At 46.3% G+C, this 20,300-nt stretch overlaps 2 protein-coding genes across 42 annotated transcripts in view; one reads left to right on the forward strand and one right to left on the reverse strand.

The window, feature by feature from the left end:
- LOC103161380 overlaps positions 1-14,125 on the reverse strand; it is a 67,834-nt gene extending 53,709 nt beyond the window's left edge. For 12 of the 41 annotated variants that reach the window (XR_004768784.1, XR_004768805.1, XR_004768804.1 and 9 more), the window contains exons 1-4: positions 13,928-14,123; positions 12,029-12,301; positions 10,852-10,954; positions 1,399-1,532 (exon numbers count right to left, since the gene is read on the reverse strand). Coding sequence is in view for 2 of the 41 variants with exons in the window: in XM_035441175.1 (XP_035297066.1) it covers positions 10,914-10,950; positions 12,029-12,131; positions 13,122-13,311 (330 nt within the window). In the remaining 39 variants the exon portion in view is untranslated. Of the gene's footprint in view, positions 1-1,398; positions 1,533-1,615; positions 1,664-2,031; positions 2,679-4,591; positions 5,223-10,399; positions 10,955-12,028; positions 12,302-13,121; positions 13,886-13,927 lie in introns of those variants that run through there. The other 29 variants (XR_004768820.1, XR_004768790.1, XR_004768783.1 and 26 more) reach the window with 20 other exon arrangements.
- The window catches only part of LOC100774912 (disks large-associated protein 1), a 766,677-nt gene that overhangs the window by 690,583 nt on the left and 55,794 nt on the right, over positions 1-20,300 (forward strand). The window lies entirely within an intron of this gene.

Raw genomic sequence — 20,300 nt, forward strand, 5'->3', positions numbered from 1 at the left:
GCAGATGTGGTCGAAGGAGGAAAAGTACCAGGCCCTTGAAGTCAGAGGAGTGTGGATAGTGAGGGGACTATCATAGTTGCCACCCACCCAGGTCCAGCTGCATTCCACCTGGGGAGAGCTCCAAAGTGGAAGCCACCAGGAACTCCTATTTTCTTTCTCTTCCTTCCTTCCTTTTTTCTTTCTTCCTTCATTTTTCCTTATTCCTCCCTTTCTTTCTTCTCTTTCTCTCTCTCTCTCTCTTTTTTCCTTTCTTTCTTTCCAGAACCTGGGTGGAAGTCACGGCCTTTTGTATCCAAGCCCTGATGTATTTTAACTGCTAATGCTGTGTCTCTAGGGTTGGAGGGTGTGGCTCGGCAGTAGAGCATCTCCCTGGCATGTGTAAAGCTTCTCAGCATCACAGAAGAGAAGGAAGAGAGGTAGAAAAGAGGGAAAAAAGAAAGAGTATTAGATCCCTTGTGTGTATGAGTGTATGTGTCTGTAAGGATTATGGATTCTTACGAAGCTTAGGAACTGAGTGCACCACACACGTGTGCCGCCTTGAGTATGTGGAAGTCAGAAGACAGCTTTGTGGAGTCTGTGGTCTGCTTCCACCGTGGACCCAACACAAGTGCTTGTACTAGCGGAGCCATCTCACTTGCCACCCTATAGACAGAGTCCTTGCCTAGCATACCCCGCCCCCCATACCCTGGATCTAATCTCCAGCGTTCCTGAATTGATTTAAAACCTACACAGCATTAATTTCCTACTCCTAAGAAGCTGTTTGGCCTTGGAAAGGTCTCTTCATCTCTCAGTCCTCTGAGACCAGGTTGGCCTCAAATTCACCACCATGCAATAGCCCAGATTGGTCCTGAACTGCCGATCTTAGAGCCCCCTCTTCTCAAGTGCTATTACACTCAGCTTGAGAGCAAGCCTTCCATATCTTTTCACAGTCCTGGCCCCTGCACTCCAGAGGGGGGAGGGGATGCTAGTCTGATGGCTAACAGTTGGGACTAACCAGGCGCCTTATAACACAGGGAAGATTAAAAGTCATGGCGGTGGGCAGGGTAGGGATTCCTGGAATAGGGTTTACATCTCTTTTCTGTTCTTATATGGAGTTTGGGGATGTGCCATGGAGCCAGATGGATGGCAAGAGGAATTTTGCAAGGCTGGTACTATGGAGATGCCATAGTAAGGGGCATTTAGGTGGGGAGTGGTGATGCACGCCTTTAGTCCCAGCACTTGGGAAGCAGAGGCAAGTGTATCTCTGTGAGTTCCAGGCCAGCCTGGTCTACAAAGTGAGTTCCAGGCTCCAAAAGCTACACAGAGAAACCCTGTCTCAAAAACAAACAACAACAACAACAACAACAAAACAAAAACAAAAGGAGGTGGGGGCATAGAAGCAGTTAGCTGTCATCTCACCAAGCTGGTCCCAGCTGGTTTTGAGCGCTCTTGAGTTTACTCCCACGTGACATCTTGCTGTGAGACAGCTCTGAACCTGCATGGATCTCCAGCCGCAATATCTGTCTTAGACATCAGTAGAGGAATCCATCAACCTGGTCCAAGAATAGGAGAAATGAGTGATGAAAATCAACTTTCCCTGGGCCAGAGAGATGGCTCAGCGGTTAAGAGCACTGACCATTCTTCCAGAGGTCCTGAGTTCAATTCCCAGCAACCACATGGTGGCTCACAACTACCTTGAATGAGATCTGGTGCCTTCTGCTGGCGTACAGGCAGAAAGAAGACTGTATAAATAAATAAAATCTTAAGAAAGAAAGAAAATCAACTTTTCCATCCTTGGGGGCTGGGAGGTTAAGCCAGAGTGAGAGAAAGAACACGCTAATATAGAGGAGCGCCTATGTCTGTTTTAGGGGTGATGAAGGTTTGACTTCTTAAGGAGCTCAGTGCTGCTCCTTATCACCCCTCCCCCCCTGCCGCTGCCATGGCAGCTGACAAACGTAGTGACTTTGGAGGACTTGTGTCATTTAGCATGCAGAGGGCTTTCTGTAGTTACTCTAGCTGCCTATCAGATCCAACCGGCTTTGGCCAGCTCACCTGAAGGAGGAGGGACTTCTGGCATAAAGACATCTTCCCAACAGAGAAAACCAAGATTAGGGTGGGATGGAAAGTGAACCCATCCCCTAGGCAACCCTTCAGGTCACACATCTGCTAATGGAATGCCCTCTTGGGGGCTTTAACTCAGAAGGAACTAAAAAGATAATAGAATTTAGTAACAACTGCCCTGTCAGGCCAGAAGAGCAGGGTGGAGAGGCATTTGGAAGGACAGGAAACAGAAGGAAAGACCTCCACAGTTGGAATCCCAGGGCAAAGTGAGGAAATTTGAATGCCTGAGGGCAAAGTGAGGAAATTTGTATGCCTGAAGGCTAGCAGAATTGGGGAGCAAGAGTTTCCTCAGCCCCAGATGGGACTCCTTCCTCCTGGGGAACATTCGTAAGCCTCAGTGACAGGCTGTACATGCCACGTTTTCACCATGGCTCTAAGTACATACAATAGTTTGGAAGCAGGGACAAGACCTACAGGGTGGCCAATTATAAAATAGTTTTGACAAACAAAAGCATTTGACCTGTTGCCTACTTTGTACACAGATCCGGACAAACATGCTTCACGCAACAATACGCTTCCTAACCCATGAGGGCATTCTGGTATTTTCTATTTAAATGTTTTCCTTTCTGAATAGTGAAACTGCATGACTCACCTCTGTCAATCTCATGACTCATTAATAAATCACAACCTGGAGCTGTAGAGACCTGAGGAAATGGCTGTGACACTCCCGAGTCGGGTTAATAAATAGAAAGACCTAGAGACCGAGAAAGGGTCAGATAGGACACAGAATGATTCCAGAATGACCTAAGAGACAGGAAGATCAGAAAGAGAATGGCCAGAATACACAAATGCCATGGATTTGGGGCTAGACATGTTAACCGGAAGGTCGCTTAGGAGGGTAAAGATAATTTGTTTTTTTGTTTGTTTTTAAATCCCACCTCCTTTTTTGACAAACCCAAACGGAATTTAAGGTGTATCCAAACAACAGCACTATATCATTCCGGGAGCTTTCAAGCTTTAGTGAGATGAGGGACCAAAATGGTGGGGCTGCTCAAGAACTCTGTGGACAGGTTTGAGGCCTGACTGCTCGGAACAAAGGGCTCTAACAGACTCAGCTGTGTTAAGCTGCGGCAGTATCAGGTTTCACAAGGCTGAGGGTACATAAGTTAGGTAGAGCATAGTCTCTTTGTTTAGCAATCCTGTTCACAGAAGTTTCTGCATAGAAGTGACATCAAATTTAGAGTTCACGATCACTCGTTTGGGACTCTCCCAGGCTTCTCTTGGGAAAAATAATACGGAAATGCCATTAACTTTATTCTGTATGCATGCACTCTTGGACGGCCAGGATCAAAGGACAGTTTCCTGCCTTTTCAGTTTCCCCAGTCCCAGGCTTCCTCCAACCAAATCTTTTCTTTTGCAAAGCCTTAGGGTGATGGTAGCCTGGTGCTAATGGAAGATTTTGAACAATGGGTGTTTCTGAGCCGGGTTTATTGAGGCAGTCTTGTCTGTGTCCTAGGGGAGATTGTAAATGAGATGTCAACAGGGGCTCTTTTGTGTGGATGGCTTTCACCCCGTTGGGGAGGAATTCCCTTACAGAGCTGGGATTTAAAGCCGATTTCTTGCATTTCGTAAACTTTTTTTTCCCCTACTGCCAGAGTGCAAGGCAACAAATGAGTCACTAGGTGCTCGGGTAACTTCCTTCCCAGCTTAGCAAAGCAGTGACTTGGCTATTTACATTTAGAAGGGAAGGCTCCTGCTTAAAGTTTGGGGATTATTGTCAGCAGCTGAGCCTCTTTACTTGACAGTTTGCAAGCTGGTTAACCCTGAGTGAGGGGAGCCCAGCCCCTGGCTGTTTTTCTCACTACCTGGAGAACTTGTCCTTGTTTTGCTTGCTTTCTCTTTTAAATCCAAGGACAGAAACAAACACAATTTCCTGCCCTCCCCATCCTGGTTTCTCAGTAGAGGACGGCAATTCTAGAGCTGTAATTACCGAAGGCAGAGCCTGGCCTGCTTCCACCCTCAGGAGATTACGCTGTTATTACCTCAGCCAGGTGCCCGGGGTGACAAGACCAGCCTTTATCTTTGGGTTTGACAAGGTTATCAACGACTCAAACCCGATGAACCTCAGGGCAGCGGCCATCAAAGATTCTTCTCTCCACAGTTTTATTGGTAGTTAATTTACATCCACACACTAGCCCTACTCGCCTCAGGTTTTTCCGCATTCCCATTCCAGGTATGAAAGAAGTCAACCGCCAGCCACTGTGATCCAATTCTGTTGAGGCCCAACCCAGTAACTCCAAGTATTTTAGAATGCTCAAGAGAACTGTCAATGGTCATAGTTGCTCTTCGGATCTGCTTTTTACATTCATTTCTTTATTGAGAAAGGGGGCACCAAGCTTAGAGGCCACTTACTGGAGCTGTAAATTCCAGGGATTGAACTCAGGTAGGTTATCAGGCTTTCCGAAGCAAGTGTGTTCTACCCACTGAGCTATCTGCCAGCCCAATGTTATTCCTTAATAAAATCTGACCGACAATAATAGAAATCCAAAAGAAAAAGAAAAACCAAGATTTTATTGCCCTTCATTTTTATGGTTCATTTAAAAAAAACAAGAATATAGCCCACACCAGGAAGTAGGTACAGAGCTTGTTTTGGGGGTCATAAAAATGTCGAGTGTTTGATCAGTCGCCTGTGCAGTTCACCAGCATATCTTGTCTACCCACACATCAGTTTGGAAAGACTGTTTTGGCAGTGCTGCATTCAGGTGGAGATCCCCATATGCTAGGCCAGTGCTAAACCACAATCTATACACCCCACCTCCGTTTATTCTGTTAATTCAAGCTGTAACGAAGATCATCTCAGTCATTAGCTGAGTTTAAACTAGAGCACAGAGCCATGCATTCAAAGATTTCTCCAGAGCATGTTTACTGGGTAGAACTTTAATGACTGAAAAGTTCGATTGCAGACAAACTGTAGCCAGAAGCCACCCCCACCCCACCCCCCCACACACAACAGAGCCTACCCTTCTGTGGACCCCTGCCCTCTTTACTTTGTTTATTTTGCTGTCTAAGAAGTTGGTCTAGGAGGTACAGATACAGAAGTGGGGTGGACAGCACAGCCTTGTAAACATCAATGTTTATCTCAAAGAACACAGCACCACCTGCTATTCAGACACCGCCCTGACCTGTAGAAAGAACACAGTTAAAAGACTCTCCTGGCACCCCTACCATTACAACAGAGATAACAAACAATGTGTCATGTGCAAGGCACCATGCTCTGGTAAACCAACGGACACTCAGAACTCCACAGGGAAGCAATAGTCACTCTTTACCAAACCCAATGGCATACCAGGAGGGGTAGGAGGATCAGGAGTTCCAGGCCAGCCTAAACTATACCTTTAAATTCTTGTTTATTTGGGGATTTGTTTGTTTGTTTCGTTTGTGGGCTTTGTTGTTGTTGTTTCCCGAAACAGCGTTTCTCTGTGTAGCCCTGGCTGTCCTGGAATTCTAGCTGTAGACCAGGCTGGTCTTGAACTCACAGAGATCTGCCGGCCACTATCTCCTAAGTGCTAGAATCAAAGGTGTGCACCACCACTGCCCAGACTAGCCTGGTCTACAGAGTTCTAGGCCAGCCAGGGCTACAAATAACATGGTGATGTTAGACCCCCGAAAACTCAAGTATCCGGGGTCCCAGGCCACCTTCTCGGTCACCCCAATCACCAGGCGGATTCGAGAGCTTGCTGCAAACTGCACAAGGCTTTCTTGTAACTTAACGAGCTAACCCCATGTTGGCTCGGGTCTTTGACCCACCCACCATGGCGGATGGCTAGCAAAGACGGTTTGAAGCTGCTGCGTACGGATCTTTATAGGGCAGCGTAAGGGGAGTGTCTAGGGGTATGCACAGGCTCACGATTGGTATGCTTCCAGGATTGGAGGGCTTGCCCTGTGCTGATTGGTCAACTGGTTGTTATGGCCCATAGGCCCTCCCAGGGTGGTTGCTATGCTCTCTACGTCATTGCTGTGCGCTAGTCCGTAAAGCACACCCAGGGTCGTAAAGCATAGCGCCACCAGCTAACTTCTGATTGGTTCCTTGTCACAAGGCAGGCATCTGACTTTCTAGTGACTAGGACAAGGTCATAGAAGCACATGTTCGGCTGTTATGGCTGCCAAAAGGGAAGCTGGTTCCTTCAGTGAGACTGTTAATTTTTTGTTTAAATTAGAAATAATGAAGAAAAGAGGTGGATGAGTAAGACTAAGAGACTATTAGACATATTAACCAGTTTATTACAGGCCCCGCAGAGTAGGGAGACTAAAGGAGAAGAGAAACATGGTTAATGGCTGACCACCATGGCCAGTCATCATAGAGTGAGAGAGAGAAGAGAAGCAGAAGCAGAGGAGAGGAGAAGAGTAGAGAATTTAGAGAGAGCGTAAATGGGCAGGGATCTGTCTTTTAAAGGGGTCCTCTACACCTGCGTGCAGACTTATTTCCCATGGAACCCTGGGCTGACCAGGGTACTGCCTGCTCCACCAGGTAACAGGGGCAGGCCAGCATAATGCCTGAACCTTTCAGAAACACTGTCTCAAAATAAACAAAACGACACTAGAATATAAAATCTTGCACACAAACTTCTATGGGTAATTCAGTACAGATAATGGCGGCGCTGCAGGACAGTCCCTGACACCCCCATCCACATTTCTGAAAGCAGTCAGTCAAACCTGACCTTGGAACAGCTAATAAACAGCATGACCCACATCCAAGAGTTTCACAGCCACCATCAAGTATCGGGGTCACTATATCAGCTGTCTGCAGTCCCCCAAAGCCATGCATCCAGGGATTACTGGCTCAGTTTTTAACATGAGCTCCTGGCAGCACTGTCCTCCCAAAGATTCAAAAGGAGAATCTTTTTGTCACTATTTTTTTTTTTTTGAGATAACGTCTCATGTACCCCAGGCTAGCCTTGAACTCACAGTGTAGTTGAAGCTAGCCTTGAACCTCTGAGCCTTCTGCCTCTACCTCTCCTGTGAGGGGATTACAAGTGTTCACCCACCATGACCAGCAGATACAGTGGCATGTCTTTGAAAAATAAGTAGGCTTCAGTGGGGAGAACAATTTCCCAGCCAGCTCTATCCTGGGAGAGCTGGGGCAAAGCAACCTCTCTCTTGGCCTCCTTTTTATCTATAAACTATTCCCTCCTCTGCAGAGTTGTTTTGGGGATTTAATGAGACCAGCTATGGCCTTGGGTTCATTAACACTCAGTGAATGAGAATAGAGGTTGGAGTAACTTGACACCAGGTTTAATCTTAACTTCAAAAGGATTTCAAATGAAACTTGGCAGATGACAAAACATTCAGCAGTGCCTTCTGTCCTTTCCCCCCCATGCTAGAAATACATGCCTGCACATACTAGGTGTGTGCTCTGCCGCTGTACCCTAGGTGGGCAGTGTTAGTGAAGCCTTTGAAGGATAGTCCTATAGTGGGAAAGACCTCTGAGGGACAGACAACTGGACAGTTTATTACACTTGTGTCCTCGGCTGTCAGTGACACAAGCAGTTAAAGAGAATCTGCCATTCTCGGGGCTGATCTTGCCATCTGAGTATGCCTGAGGAACAGGCATCCTTTATCTGGACCACAGAGGCCAATTCGTTTTAACAGGGAGGAAACTTTTCCCTTTGAAAGGAAGAAAGGAGATGAATAATTAGACACTTACCTACATCACCTGGGGCTGCTGGCACCTCCCACGCCCCCATCCCCCCTGCCTTCCAGACCCCACAGAAGCCCATAGGAAGGGGAGACAGGTTTCCTTTCTTCACCAAAGCACAAATCATTTTCCAGGATCTGAGGCCTTCCCATACATTCTCCAGGCTGCTCTCCGTACCTAAGCAGAGGGACCTTAAAGGGCTCCAAGTAAAGCCTCACCCCAGTAAGTTAGGACTTAGCAGGCCAGGGCTTCTATAGATATGATGCATTCTGAATTGAAAACAGGCCCCTCACTTCCTGAATCAACACAGACAAATACCATGAGCTTGGCACCCTCCTCCAATACAGGAACCCTTTTCATCTTATGGCCTTTGCCATAGGGTGAGCGAATGCAGGCAGCCATTTGTGAGTTCTACCCAAGTTTGTTGTAGTATTTAAGACCCCAAGTTGTTTCTTAAGATGAGGTAGAGAAGGGTTCTTGGAAAGATGCCATGATAAAACCCAAACCATGATGCTAACCTAAAAAAATTTTTAAAAAAATTTCAAACTGGACTGAAGATGCAGCTAAATTGGTAGAGTGCTAGACAGTATTCACAAAGTAGTGGCTTCAGTCCCCATTCCTGCGTGAGAAAGGTTTAGTGGTCCATGCCTACAACCCCACCCCTTAGGAGGCGAAGGCAGGAGGATTAGAAGTTCAAGGCTATCCTCAAGTCCCCAGCCAGCCTGAACTGCATGAGACCTTACCAAATAGATAAATAAATAAGAAGAAAGACTTTCAAATAAGACAAAACAACAAAGGTTCTTGGAAGGTAAGGCAGACACAATGGCACGTCTGTCATCCCAACACTTGAAAAGTTGAGACTGGAGGAGGGTCAGGAGTTCAAGATCAGCTTTGACTACATAGTGAGTTCTAGGACAGCCAAGCCTACAAGAAACAAAAGCCCAACACTGATGAGTGTAAAGAACTAAGGGGAAGAAATGCATTGACAGGGATAGGGGATTCTGGGCCACTCAGCCTCCAGTCCCAACCTGAGTGTGACAAATGAGGATGTTAGGCCAGTTAACCACAGGTGAGAGTGGAAACTACATTCTTCATTTTGAGGATGCTGGCAGTGGAACTCTAGCCCTCAGACATTCAAGGTTCATGCTCTACGCTGAGCAGTCACCTCAACTTCATGGCACTGGGGTTTGACAGACTAGTTCCGTGGAGAAAGTTGGCTATTCATAGTTGAACTTAGCCAGTACTCACTAATGCCAACAGAAGTGAGCACCGGTGACAACAGATTTGGTATCCTCTTGGAGGGTTGATTCTGGAATACCCTCTTACCCTGCATGTTTATAGGGATATTCAGCTGCTGTAGTCTCCTGTATAGTGTCTGCATATAACCTGTATACAGCGTACTCTAAGATTACTTCTAACTGCTAATACAAATGCTTTGTAAATATTGGTTTTTTATTTTGGAAGACCTAGAGATCAAACTCAGGGCCTTCCCCCATGCCAGCTAAGCACTCTACTGATGATATAGACTATATATGTGTGTATATACATCCATGTTAATATATATATATATTAATATATATATATATTAAGACAGGGTCAACTTTGTAACTCTTTATGTTTTTTTCAAGACAGGGTTTCTCTGTGGCTTTGGAAGCTGTCCTGGAACTAGCTGTTGTAGACCAGGCTGGTCTCGAACTCACAGAGGTCCACCTGCCTCTGCCTCCCAAGTGCTGGGACTAAAGGCATGCACCACTACTGCCCCGGCAACTTTGTAACTCTTGGTGGCCTAGAACTTTCTGTGTAGACCAGAAAAGCTGCAAAGTCACAGAGATCTCCCTGCCTTTGCCTCTGGAGTACTGGGCTTAAAAGTATGTGCAAACCTGCCTGGCTAGATGTTAGTTTTTTGTTTTTTAAGATTTTATTTTTATTTTATTATGTATACAACATTCTGCTTCCATGTATATCTGCACACCAGAATCTCATAATGGATGGCTGTGAGCCACCATGTGGTTGCTGGGAATTGAACTCAGGACCTCTGGAAGAGCAGCCAGTGCTCTTAACCGTTGAACCATTTCTCCAGCCCTAGATGTTAGTTTTGAGACAAGTATTCAACTTGTAGCCCAGGCTAGCTTTCCATTTACAATCCCCCTGCCTTAGTCTCTTGCATGCTAGGATTGTGTGGATATACACCAAGCAAATAGTTGTTGTGGTGATATCTTGTTTGTACTATAACAGTAAAACTGGCCTGAAGATCAGGGGGTGGAGCTAGCCACTAGGTAACCATAGAGGTCTGGAGGTCTGTGCAGACAGACAGGAAGTGAGAAGGCTGGGTGAGAGAGGAAGTGATAAGGCGGGAGGAGATAGGAACTCAGTCTCTTTTTGTCTGGGAAGTTAGCAAGGTAAATGTGGCTGTGGTTTGCTGCTTTATCTCTCTGATCTTTCAACATTTCCCCCTATATCTGACTCTGGATTTCTATCATTAAGACCTTTAGAACCCATGCTACAAGTTGTTATGTTTCGGAGTTTCCCTAAGCCATTTGGCCCTAAATAAACACACAAAGACTTATATTAATTATGAAACTGTTGGCTGAGGACTAGGGCTTCTTATTGTCTAGCTGTCTTAATTATTAACCCATTTCTATTAACCTAAGTATCAGATTAGGGTTTGGCCCTGTTACTCCTTTGGTGGCTTACATGGGGACTTTTCTAACAGGCCCTCTCTGCCTAACTTTCCCAGAATTCTCCTCGCCCTAGTCCCGCCCATCTTTCTGCTTCATTGGCCACAGTGTTTTATTATCAACAAATGAGAGAAACACACATACAGAAGGACAACCCCATCGTTGTTATACTTTGCATAGAGAACAGCAGATAAAAGGCTGTGCATGTGGGGTGCAGGCTCCGTTTGCACTTCACTTCCAGATACTTTCCATTCAGGGCGAGTGGAACCACAGGTGTGGCTACAGGGGGGAAGAGGGGAAGCTGGACCGTGAGACCCAAGGCCACACAGAATGGCTTTGCTGTCATAGTCCCATTTCCTTTCTCTCCAGGAAGTGTGTTCCCATTCTCATTCATCCCTTCATGGAACAAATATTTACCATGGCATGACTGTGACACACCTGTTCTAGGAACTGCAGTGTCATCTGTGGATGAGACGGACAAGAATGCCTGTCTGTGTACTTCATACCTCCTCAGTGAATGGATGTCCTTCTCTCAGTCTGGCTAGGAAAAAAAAATGTTAATAGACATATAGCATCAGCCAAATGGTTGAGAATCCACATCTGGAGAGAAATGAAAGCTAGCTGGCCGATGAGAGTGTCAAAGACATCACTCCCCTTGTTCTTGGCATCATTTCCACACCAGTCTCCTAGGAGTTCTGAATTTTTCTCCATGACTATGGATGGCATGACTTTGGACTTCTGCTGCTCCCAAGTGCAGAGTTACAGGTGTATGCCACCACACCCAGCTGGCATGCTGTCTTTCATCAAAACTCAGTCTGCCCTAACTGAGGGGTTAGTAGACCAGCTGCCCAAACAGGAAACCTTATATAATTCTCTAACCCTGACCTTGAGCCCTGAATCTTCCCTTTCTGTAAACAGTCCATTCAACTCAGGAAGACCTTCGAGCCAGTCTGGGACATATTTTGAAAAACACACACATGATTACAAATGCTGAAGAAGAAGGGAAAAAAAAAAAAAAAAAACAATCCCCTAAGTCTAAGAGGAAGTGATCTGAGTCAATGGTAAAATCACTCCATAAAAAGTCACAGAACAAATGGAAGTGAAATCCACTGATGAAACGGCCAGGGTAGTCATTCTGTGTGCACGGATGACTCAACAGCACCTGTTAGCAAAGCTGGGAAAATGGAGTGTGAAGTCCAGATCAAATTCCCAACTGGGAACAACACTCCCGCCTTGAAAATGAGTAATCTTGAAGACTGAAATGTCCTGATTTCAACACAGGTGTCCTGGCTCTAGAAAGGCTGCCTGCCATTCACATTAGCCAGGGGCCAAACCATGCTTATTGAGACAACCAAGCTTTCATCTTTGACCTTAAATGGTCTGGGCAAATACTACCCAAATGTCTATGGTTTCAGGCATGAGCTGTTTTCACATATGGTAACTTTCAGCTCCTAGTATTATTTAATTGATTGTCAAACCTCACTAAAAGTCTATTACAGGGCTCAGACCATAACCCCCGGACCTGAACCTTCTGCAGAGACACCTCCACCCCCAGCATCCTTCAGTGTCCTCTAATTTAGTTAATTAATGGAAGTTTCTGAAAAAGAACAATTACTTTGATCTGAACCTCTCCGTTTCCGGGTACGGTTTCCAGATGCAGAACCGAGGAATACCGGGTCCTTGGGCTAACAGCAGCCCACAACTATGGGCTTCCATTCCTGTCCAACAGAGGAAGGGGTGAGGCAGTATCTGAGAGAATCAGACAGCCTAAAAACACTGCCGCTGGCGTTTTCCTGGGTGTAGCTGGGGCTTGGAGGCTGCTGTCTGGGAAGTTGGTCTGGCAGTGTGGAAATCTTCAGTAATCCATGCAGATAGGAACCCAGCAGGGCTGATTAGGGAGGGGGAAAAAAAAAAAAAAAAGCTGTAGGCCCAAAAGGTGTCTGCATACAGAATACATCTTAAGACAAACGGGGAAATGGGAGTCACCACAGCAGGAATCCCATTTCGTTGATGCTTTTTCAAGACAAGAGTCTGACTAGGTCTTGAACCCTGATCCTCCTCCATCTGCCTCAGGAGGAAGGAATGCCACGCCTGTGCTACCTGCCATGCAGGCCCATGCACGCCTGGCACTCCGGGATGCCCTGTGTTTGCCTTCATTGATTCTAGGTCCGAGTGCAGAGGTTTTACTCAGCATATAGGTGGGGAAATTGCTAATGTGCTTAGATAAAAATGAAGAGGTTCTGGCTCTGGCCGTGGCGGTTCACCCCTTTTATCCCAGCACTCAGGAGGCAAAGGCTGAGTTCCAGGCCAGCCTGGGCTACACAATGAGCTCCAGGCCAGCAAATGCCACACAGAGAAACCCGGTCTCGAAAACAACAACGAAGATGAAGACATTCTGGGTAGATTCCAGCCCTTTACGGGAAACAAGTCCGCAGGGCCAGCTGCCCACTCCTCCACAACGCCACTTAGCACCAGCAGGCATCGCCGCGGAGCTCCGAGCACGTGCCCGCAGTTTCGGTCTTGGCCACCGGGGGGCGCCCAAGAGCAGGTAGCTCTCAGCACACTTTTGTTTTCCCAGACTTTGGATTGGGAGGGAGGAGGCCGGGTGCGGGGGCGGGAGGGAGAGGTGCAGCTGGCTCGAAAACAGCCCATTGGTTCCCTGAAATTATCCCGCTCGCCGCTTTAGAAGCCAAAGGTTGCCACGTTACCTGTTGCCAGGTTGCTAAGCGTGGCCGGGGAAAATGTGGATGAGAAGGGGCCTCCTTCAGCCCGGATGGGTTTCAAGCTTTGCCCGGGCGCGGGCGTTGACATTTGGAGAGCAGCTGCGGTGGATCTGAGCGCCCGCCGCTGTTGGGTTCTAACTGAGGAGTGGCTGCGTCTTACATCATTTCCAGGCATCAAGTGCCTGGGGCTTTCTCTTTCTTTCTTTTTCTTCTCTCTCTTTTAATGGCTCTCAACTTTCTGATTCCTCCCCCTCCTGGAATTTTTATACAGTGCACGCTCTGTGCAAAAACAACCGCGTCTCAGGAAGCCCAAGTTTTGTAGCAACCTTTTAGGGGTGTGTGTGTGTGTGTGTGTGTGAGTGAGTGTTTGTGTGTGTGTGTGTGTGTGTGTGTGTGTGTGTGTGAGTGAGTGTTTGTGTGTGTGTGTGTGTTTTGTAGCAACCTTTTAGTTGGGAGGGTGTGTGTGTGTGTGTGTGTGTGTGTGTGTGTGTGTGTGTTGTGCATTAAATAAACCCCCAAACGTCGTGGCCCAGAGACAAGCCTTTCCCTTCTTCCTGCCTTCTGAGAACAATGTTTTGTTTGATTAGCGGGGTAGTATGGGGCTCTCCCTAGGAAAGGCGGGGACTATCAGTTGAATAGATCTTCAAGCCAGACATGCCGAGGCTTGGGGCATTTGTCTGGCATTAAGAAGTGTCTGGGATCCTGGTAACCACCAACTGGCAAGGGTGTGGATGACTGCAAAGAGTTATTGCCCGCCCCTCCCCACCCCACCCCACCCCCCCGGCACTCACAACAGCCGCTCGCTTTTCTTCCTTCAGTGACAGGGAAAAGTGTTTTCCGTGGAGGATGCCTGGAGTGGAAGTCACTTCCCTGGAGCCAGAACTAACCGAGAGACTACTGTGTAGGGCGCTGTGCCTCCCAGAGGTGGGTTGGCAGGCCAGTTAGCCTTCCTGGTCCCTGCCTCTCACCACAAGCCACCCTATCTCTCTGGGTGGCCTGGAAAGGGGGAAGCTGTAAATATTTTTCAAACAGTAACTTTTCCGTGTGGACTCTGTTGGGTAGAGTTTCTGTAAGGTTTGGTAACTTTTTAGAATTTATATATATACACTTGGGTATTTTATTCTCTCTCCTTTTTTATTAGTTATTTCTTTATGTTGGTAGTTTTAGGAATGAAGGCAGGCCTTTTTGAGAAAACAGGGTCTCTACACAGCCCTGCGTGTCCTGGAACTTGCTCTGTAGAACAGGCTGGCCCTGAACTCAAGAGATCCTCCTGCCTCTGCCTCCTGAGTGCTGGGATTAAAGGCATGTGCCACCACTGCCTATCTTAAAACATATTTATTTATCTCCAGGACACCTCCACAAAACACCTTCTCTAACATATCCCAATGCTGGGAGAGATTCCTCCCCACAAAGCACCTTACAGGACCTCCTTATAGGCTGAGTGGGTGAATAAGTTTGAAATGGTTCCAAGAGAGGCTTGACTTAGTTCTGCTTGGTGTGGCTATAGCCCTGGTTACTTTGGAGGCTGAAGCAGATTAAGTGTTCCAGACCAGTCTAGGCATCATGATGAGACTCTGTTTTTGTTTTGTTTTGAGACAGGGCTGCTCTGTGTTGCTCTGACTATCCCGGAACCAGCTCTGTAGACCAGGCTGGCCTCAAACTCAGAGATCTGCCTGCCTCTGCCTCCCAAGTGCTGGGATTAAAAGTGTGTGCCAGGGAGCTAGAGAGATGGCTCATCTAAGAGCCATCAGAACCCGGGTTCAATTCCCAGCACCCACAAGGCAGCTTACAACTGTCTGTAACAGTTCCAGGAGACCCATCACCCATGACAAAACACCAGTGCACATAAAATAAAGATAAATAAATAAAGGCATGTTCCACCATTGCTTGGCTGAGGAGACTCTGTCTTTAAAATAAATAAATAAATAAATAAATAAATAAATAAATAAATAAATAAGGAAGGATGGAAGAAAAGAAAAGGCAGGGCCGGAGAGATGGTTCAGCAATTAAGAGTACTGTCTGTTCTTACAGAATTCCTGAGTTCAATTCCCTGAACCCACATGGGGGTTCACAACCTTCTATAACTGTAGTCCCATGGGACCCTATGCCCTCTTCTGGTATGTAGATATACATGAAGACAAAATATCCATATACATAAAATATTTTGGGGTGTGGTTGCATACACCATTAATCCCAGTACTAGGGAGGCTGAGACAAGTGGATCTCTGTGATTTTGAGGCCAGCTTGGTCTGTGTAGCAAGTTCCAGGACAGCTACATAGTGAGACCCTGACTCGAAGGAAAACAAAAGAAAAAAAAAAAAGGAAGGAGGGAGAGAGGGAGGAAAACAAATAATAGGATGTTGACCTCAGAGTGTTCTTCCTTTTAACCACTGGGTAACAGAAGGACAGCCATTCTCTGAGTGTTAGTATTTCCTTGAGTCAAATGGAGAGGAGATACTGGGCTCCTCCTCAGGCATTCAAGTTCTTAGCAGTGTCCAGTGTTGCTGCCTGTGATTAGGAAAATCTCCATTCCCTCTTCATCTCAGTTTCTTTGCTGTATCTTAGGTTTGTACTTTTCCCAGTGAAGGACTAGGATTTGTCTGGCACCAGATGGTTTCCTGCATCCCTGAACACATCACTGCAAACCACATAACCTCTAAGATCCATGGTCCCCTGACTAGGAACAGTGGCGGCAAACATCTCTCTTAATACTTGAGTCCTCCTCCATGCCAGGATGCTTTTCTCAGCCTTGTGACCAAACAGTGCAGCTGGTGCCTTCCTCCCTCCTGTGTCTAGTTCTCATCGCCTTCAAAAGGACTCTACTTCTCAAACCACTTTACATTTTGCCTACTCAGAAAGCTACATTTGGGACATTTTACCAAGTTCATCCATCTATCAAATGTTGATACAATGTTCTGTTTCTTTCCACCCCCGACAATTGACTGATCTGGGGCTGGAGAGATGGGTCAGGGGTTCAGGAGACTTACAGAGGACATGGGTTCAATTCCCAGCACCCATGTGATGGCTTGCAACCATCCTAACTCCAGCGCCAGGGAATCCCATGCACTCTGTCAATCTCCACAGACAGCAGGCACGTGTATGGTGTACTGACATACATGAAGACAAGAATCATGCACATAAAATAAATCTTAAAAAAGAGAGAAAGTTGACTGATCTGCCCCTGTACACTCCCAGGAACTGACCCATCACTATTGATAAAGTCCATATGTCCCATGTATGAATAACTCATGACTACATATTTTTGGGGGGGGGCTGTTACTTTTTATTTATTTATTTATTTATTTATTATTTGTTTTCTCAAGGTAGGGTCTCATTTTGTAGCCTTGGCTAGCCTGAAATTCACTGTGTAGAAGGTCTCAAACTCACAGAGATCAGCCTGCCTTTTTAGTGGTGGGATTAACCACCAAGCCTGGCTTGTTGTTGTTGTGTTTTTAATTAAAATTGCATGCATTTATTTGTTTTGTATGTGTGTGTATATGTCTGTGGCATATGCATGCCATTGTATGCATGTGGAAGACAGAACAACTTTGGGGAGTCAGTTCTCACCTTCTACTATGTGGGTCCTGAAACCAAATCAGGTTGTAAGGGTTGGCAGCAGGAACCAATGTTAGTTTTGGCTTTTTAATGTCTTTCATTAATTTGGTTAGCACCCACATGCATGATCTTGTGTTCATGTGAAGATCAGAAAACAGCTTTGCAGGACCTGGTTCTCTCCTACTATGTGGCTTCAGGCTGAACAAGTCGGGGCTTGCTTAATAACAACTTCGATACACTTGGTTAGCAAGCTTGTGGCCATGGGTTCAGAGATCTAGCACCACAAAAACACCACCAATAAAGTCCCGTGGGATGATGTGTTTGCATATAAAAAGGTTATTTGACTACTGTATAACTGATTTTCGGGGGAGGGAGGGAGTTTGCTTTGTTTTTCATTATGGGCTATGATCTTCCTACCTCTACCTTGCTAATGCTGAGAATATATACCATCACCTACCTCATTTGAAATACCAAGTGTACCTACGTAGATAGGTGGTGACTTTTTTTGTTTTGTTCATTATGTGATGGGTGTCTGCCCATATGTGTCTGTACATCACATGTCTATAGTGCCCACAAACCAGAAAAGGGGTTGGGTCCTCTAGTATGGTTGTTAGCTACCACATCGGTACTGGGAACTGAACCCTGGTCCTGTGCAAGAATGAGTGCTCTTAGGCATACAGCCCTCTCACCAGACCCATCCCTTATGTTTTTATTTGTAGGCCCTGATGGGCTTGCTTTTATATTGTTACTGCACTCAGGTGTCACAGCCTGTGCCCCAAGAAGCAGGTTTTGCCAACCATCCTCAATAGACCAATCAATAGTGAAAGCAGAAAATGGAGACTCATTCAATGTGGCCACATAGGGGAGAGAGACAAAGAGGTCCAGCGACTTCCCCCAGTCTGCCCTTTGGGGTCATGACATGAGTGTAGGGTTAACTAAAAAGCAAGAGGTATGCAGTTCCAGAAGGAATGGCGCTCAACCCACTACTGCTATGGCTCCAGGCCTCCCCTGCAAACTCAGCTAACTAGTCAATCCTTGGCAGAGAGACAAGTTCCTCCTCCGGTTACCCAAGGGTTTCAGTTACCTCCTCTCCCATAGAGAGATTTCTGGGGAAAGCCTACTATCTCCTGGGCCTTCCTTGCAATACTCTGGATACTCTATAGCCAAAGAGAGGAGCACAGGTGTCTCTTTAGACATTCATTCTCTCCACATAGGCCAGGCTCAACATCAGGAAGAACCTTTGCAATCACAGTAACCAACAACTGCTAAGCATACGGCTTGCTGGTTACATGACCCATTGGCTTAACCAGTAAAAACTACAGGTCTACAGAGATTTCCGGGTCATCCAGGGCTACACAGAGAAATCCTGCCTCAAAACAACAACAAAGCCTTATTAAGAGAACAATAGTGGGGGCCTGGGGTAGCTGAAGAGACGGCCCAGTGGCTAAGAACACCAGTGCTGTTACAAAGGACCTGAATTTGGTTCCCAGCACCCATGATCTGAAGACACAACCACCTGTAACACCAGCTCCAGGGCATCCAGTGCCTCAGGCCTCTGCAGGCACCTACACTTACCAGGGCAGCCTTCTACACATAATTTAAAATAAACTTTAATGGGGGGATAAAGAGAGCAATTCAGTGAGTGTCCCTGCCCCTGCTTGCTTGTGTGCCCAGTGGCCACCTGCCATCTGCGCTTGGGAGCTCACAGAGGATGGTCAGAAGGGGAGGAGTCTACATTTTCTTCCAGAAAGCCTTCTGGCCCGGCCCTGCCTGAGGCTTGTCATACTGACACTGCTTTTCATTTAGAATATAGATGGCCTTGAGCCACAGTCCACACCTGTACTTCCAAAGCATTGGGGGAGAAGGATTAAGAGTTCAAGGCCAGGGGCTGGAGAGATGGCTCAGAGGTTCAGAGCACCGACTGCTCTTCCGACTGCAATTCCCAGCAACCACATGGTGGCTCACAACCATCTGTAATGAGATCTGGTGTCCTCTTCTAGTGTGCAGATATACATGGAAGCAGAATGTTATATACATAATAAATAAATAAAATCTTAAAAAAGAGAGAGAGTTCAAGGCCAACTGTAAAACAAATCCAAGGCTATTGTATCCACATGAGATGCTGTGGAAGAAAAAAACTTAAAAGTTTGACTGAAATGATAGGAATCTGTTATTTGTAAAGTCTTGATTTGACTTTTTGACTCTCTCCTCTCTATGATCTATCTATGGTCTATCTATGATCTATCTATGATCTCTCTATCATCTATGAGCTACCTATGATCTATCTATCATCTATGAGCTACCTATCATTGATATATCTATCACCTATCTATGGTGTATCTGTGACCTATCTACCATCTATCTACCTATCTATCATCCATCTATCTGTGGTCTATCTATGACCTATCTATCATCTATGTGTCTACCAATCATCTGTCTATCTGTCTTTCTGTATCTCTGTGTGTATTGTATTCACAAATGTGTCTACAGGTACAAAGTACCCATACATACACACAGAGGCCAGAGGCGACACTGGCTGGCCTGTTCCATAACTCTCCACTTTATTCCTTTGAGACAGGGTCTCTCCCTGAACATGGAGGTAGGCAGGAGTCCAGCAAGCCCTAGCAATGCTCCTGACCCACTTTATTAAAGTAGGACAATCTCAAATTCTGATTTGATTTTAACAGCTGTGGCAGCATGTCCCCAGTATTGGCCCTGTCCAATCTGACACTCAGAAAATTGCAGCTGGCCTGGGAAGTGCATGGGCCTTGCAGGAGGCAAAGCCAGCCATTGTGTTGGAAATATTGGGAGGTACCCATGGCAGGACTTTTTTTCTGTGTATTCTAGAAAATCAAATGATTTTTCTTCTGTACCAATCCGGGTTTTGCCGTTGCTGTTATTACTTAGAGAATGCTTCATTGGTTTCTGGAGTCAAACCCACATAGACAGACAGACAGCTTGATGATCAGCATAACAAGGAAAGGGCAGAAGAGTTCAGAGCAAGTGGTAAATAAATAACCTAGAAGAGCAGACACTGTGTCCTGGGAAGCAGCATTTAGTTTCTTTGGAAAATGATTGAGCCTGAACGTCCTAAGTATAGATTTTGAGTGAAATAATGAGTTCACATTGTAAAAAACTTGCCCTAGAGGTCATGTCATGATCGGATGTCATCAGGTTCAGGTGGGAGTATATGGCCTTCGCCCTTCTCCAACCCCTCTGAGTCTTCAGATGGATGTCTGTACCACAAGCACAGCTACCACCCACCCTTACCTCTTTCTGGGATGCAGGAGGCAGCATCACAGTGCTTAGAAGTACATGACACAGGTAGAGTGAGACAACTTGTCAGGGTCACGTGACTTAGTGGGAGACTCAACTGTGAGACTGTGGCTTGAACCCAAGTCTAGGTAGACTCTTGCTTTGACCTGGAAGGCACAAGGGACTTCTTCCACTGGGATCTTCTACTAGTAGATTGATTTCTCAGGAGAGAGAGGGTTGAGCTGAATTGCTTATCACTCACTGTTCACATCCTGAGGAGATCCTGGCAGTAAGCGTGTGTGGAAGATTCTGTGTAGTGTTTGCTGATCATCTGACCAACATGGTATGCACTGG

The sequence above is a fragment of the Cricetulus griseus genome, chromosome 2 (genome assembly GCF_003668045.3).
Source record: "Cricetulus griseus strain 17A/GY chromosome 2, alternate assembly CriGri-PICRH-1.0, whole genome shotgun sequence".
Classification (NCBI taxonomy): Eukaryota; Metazoa; Chordata; class Mammalia; order Rodentia; family Cricetidae; genus Cricetulus; species Cricetulus griseus.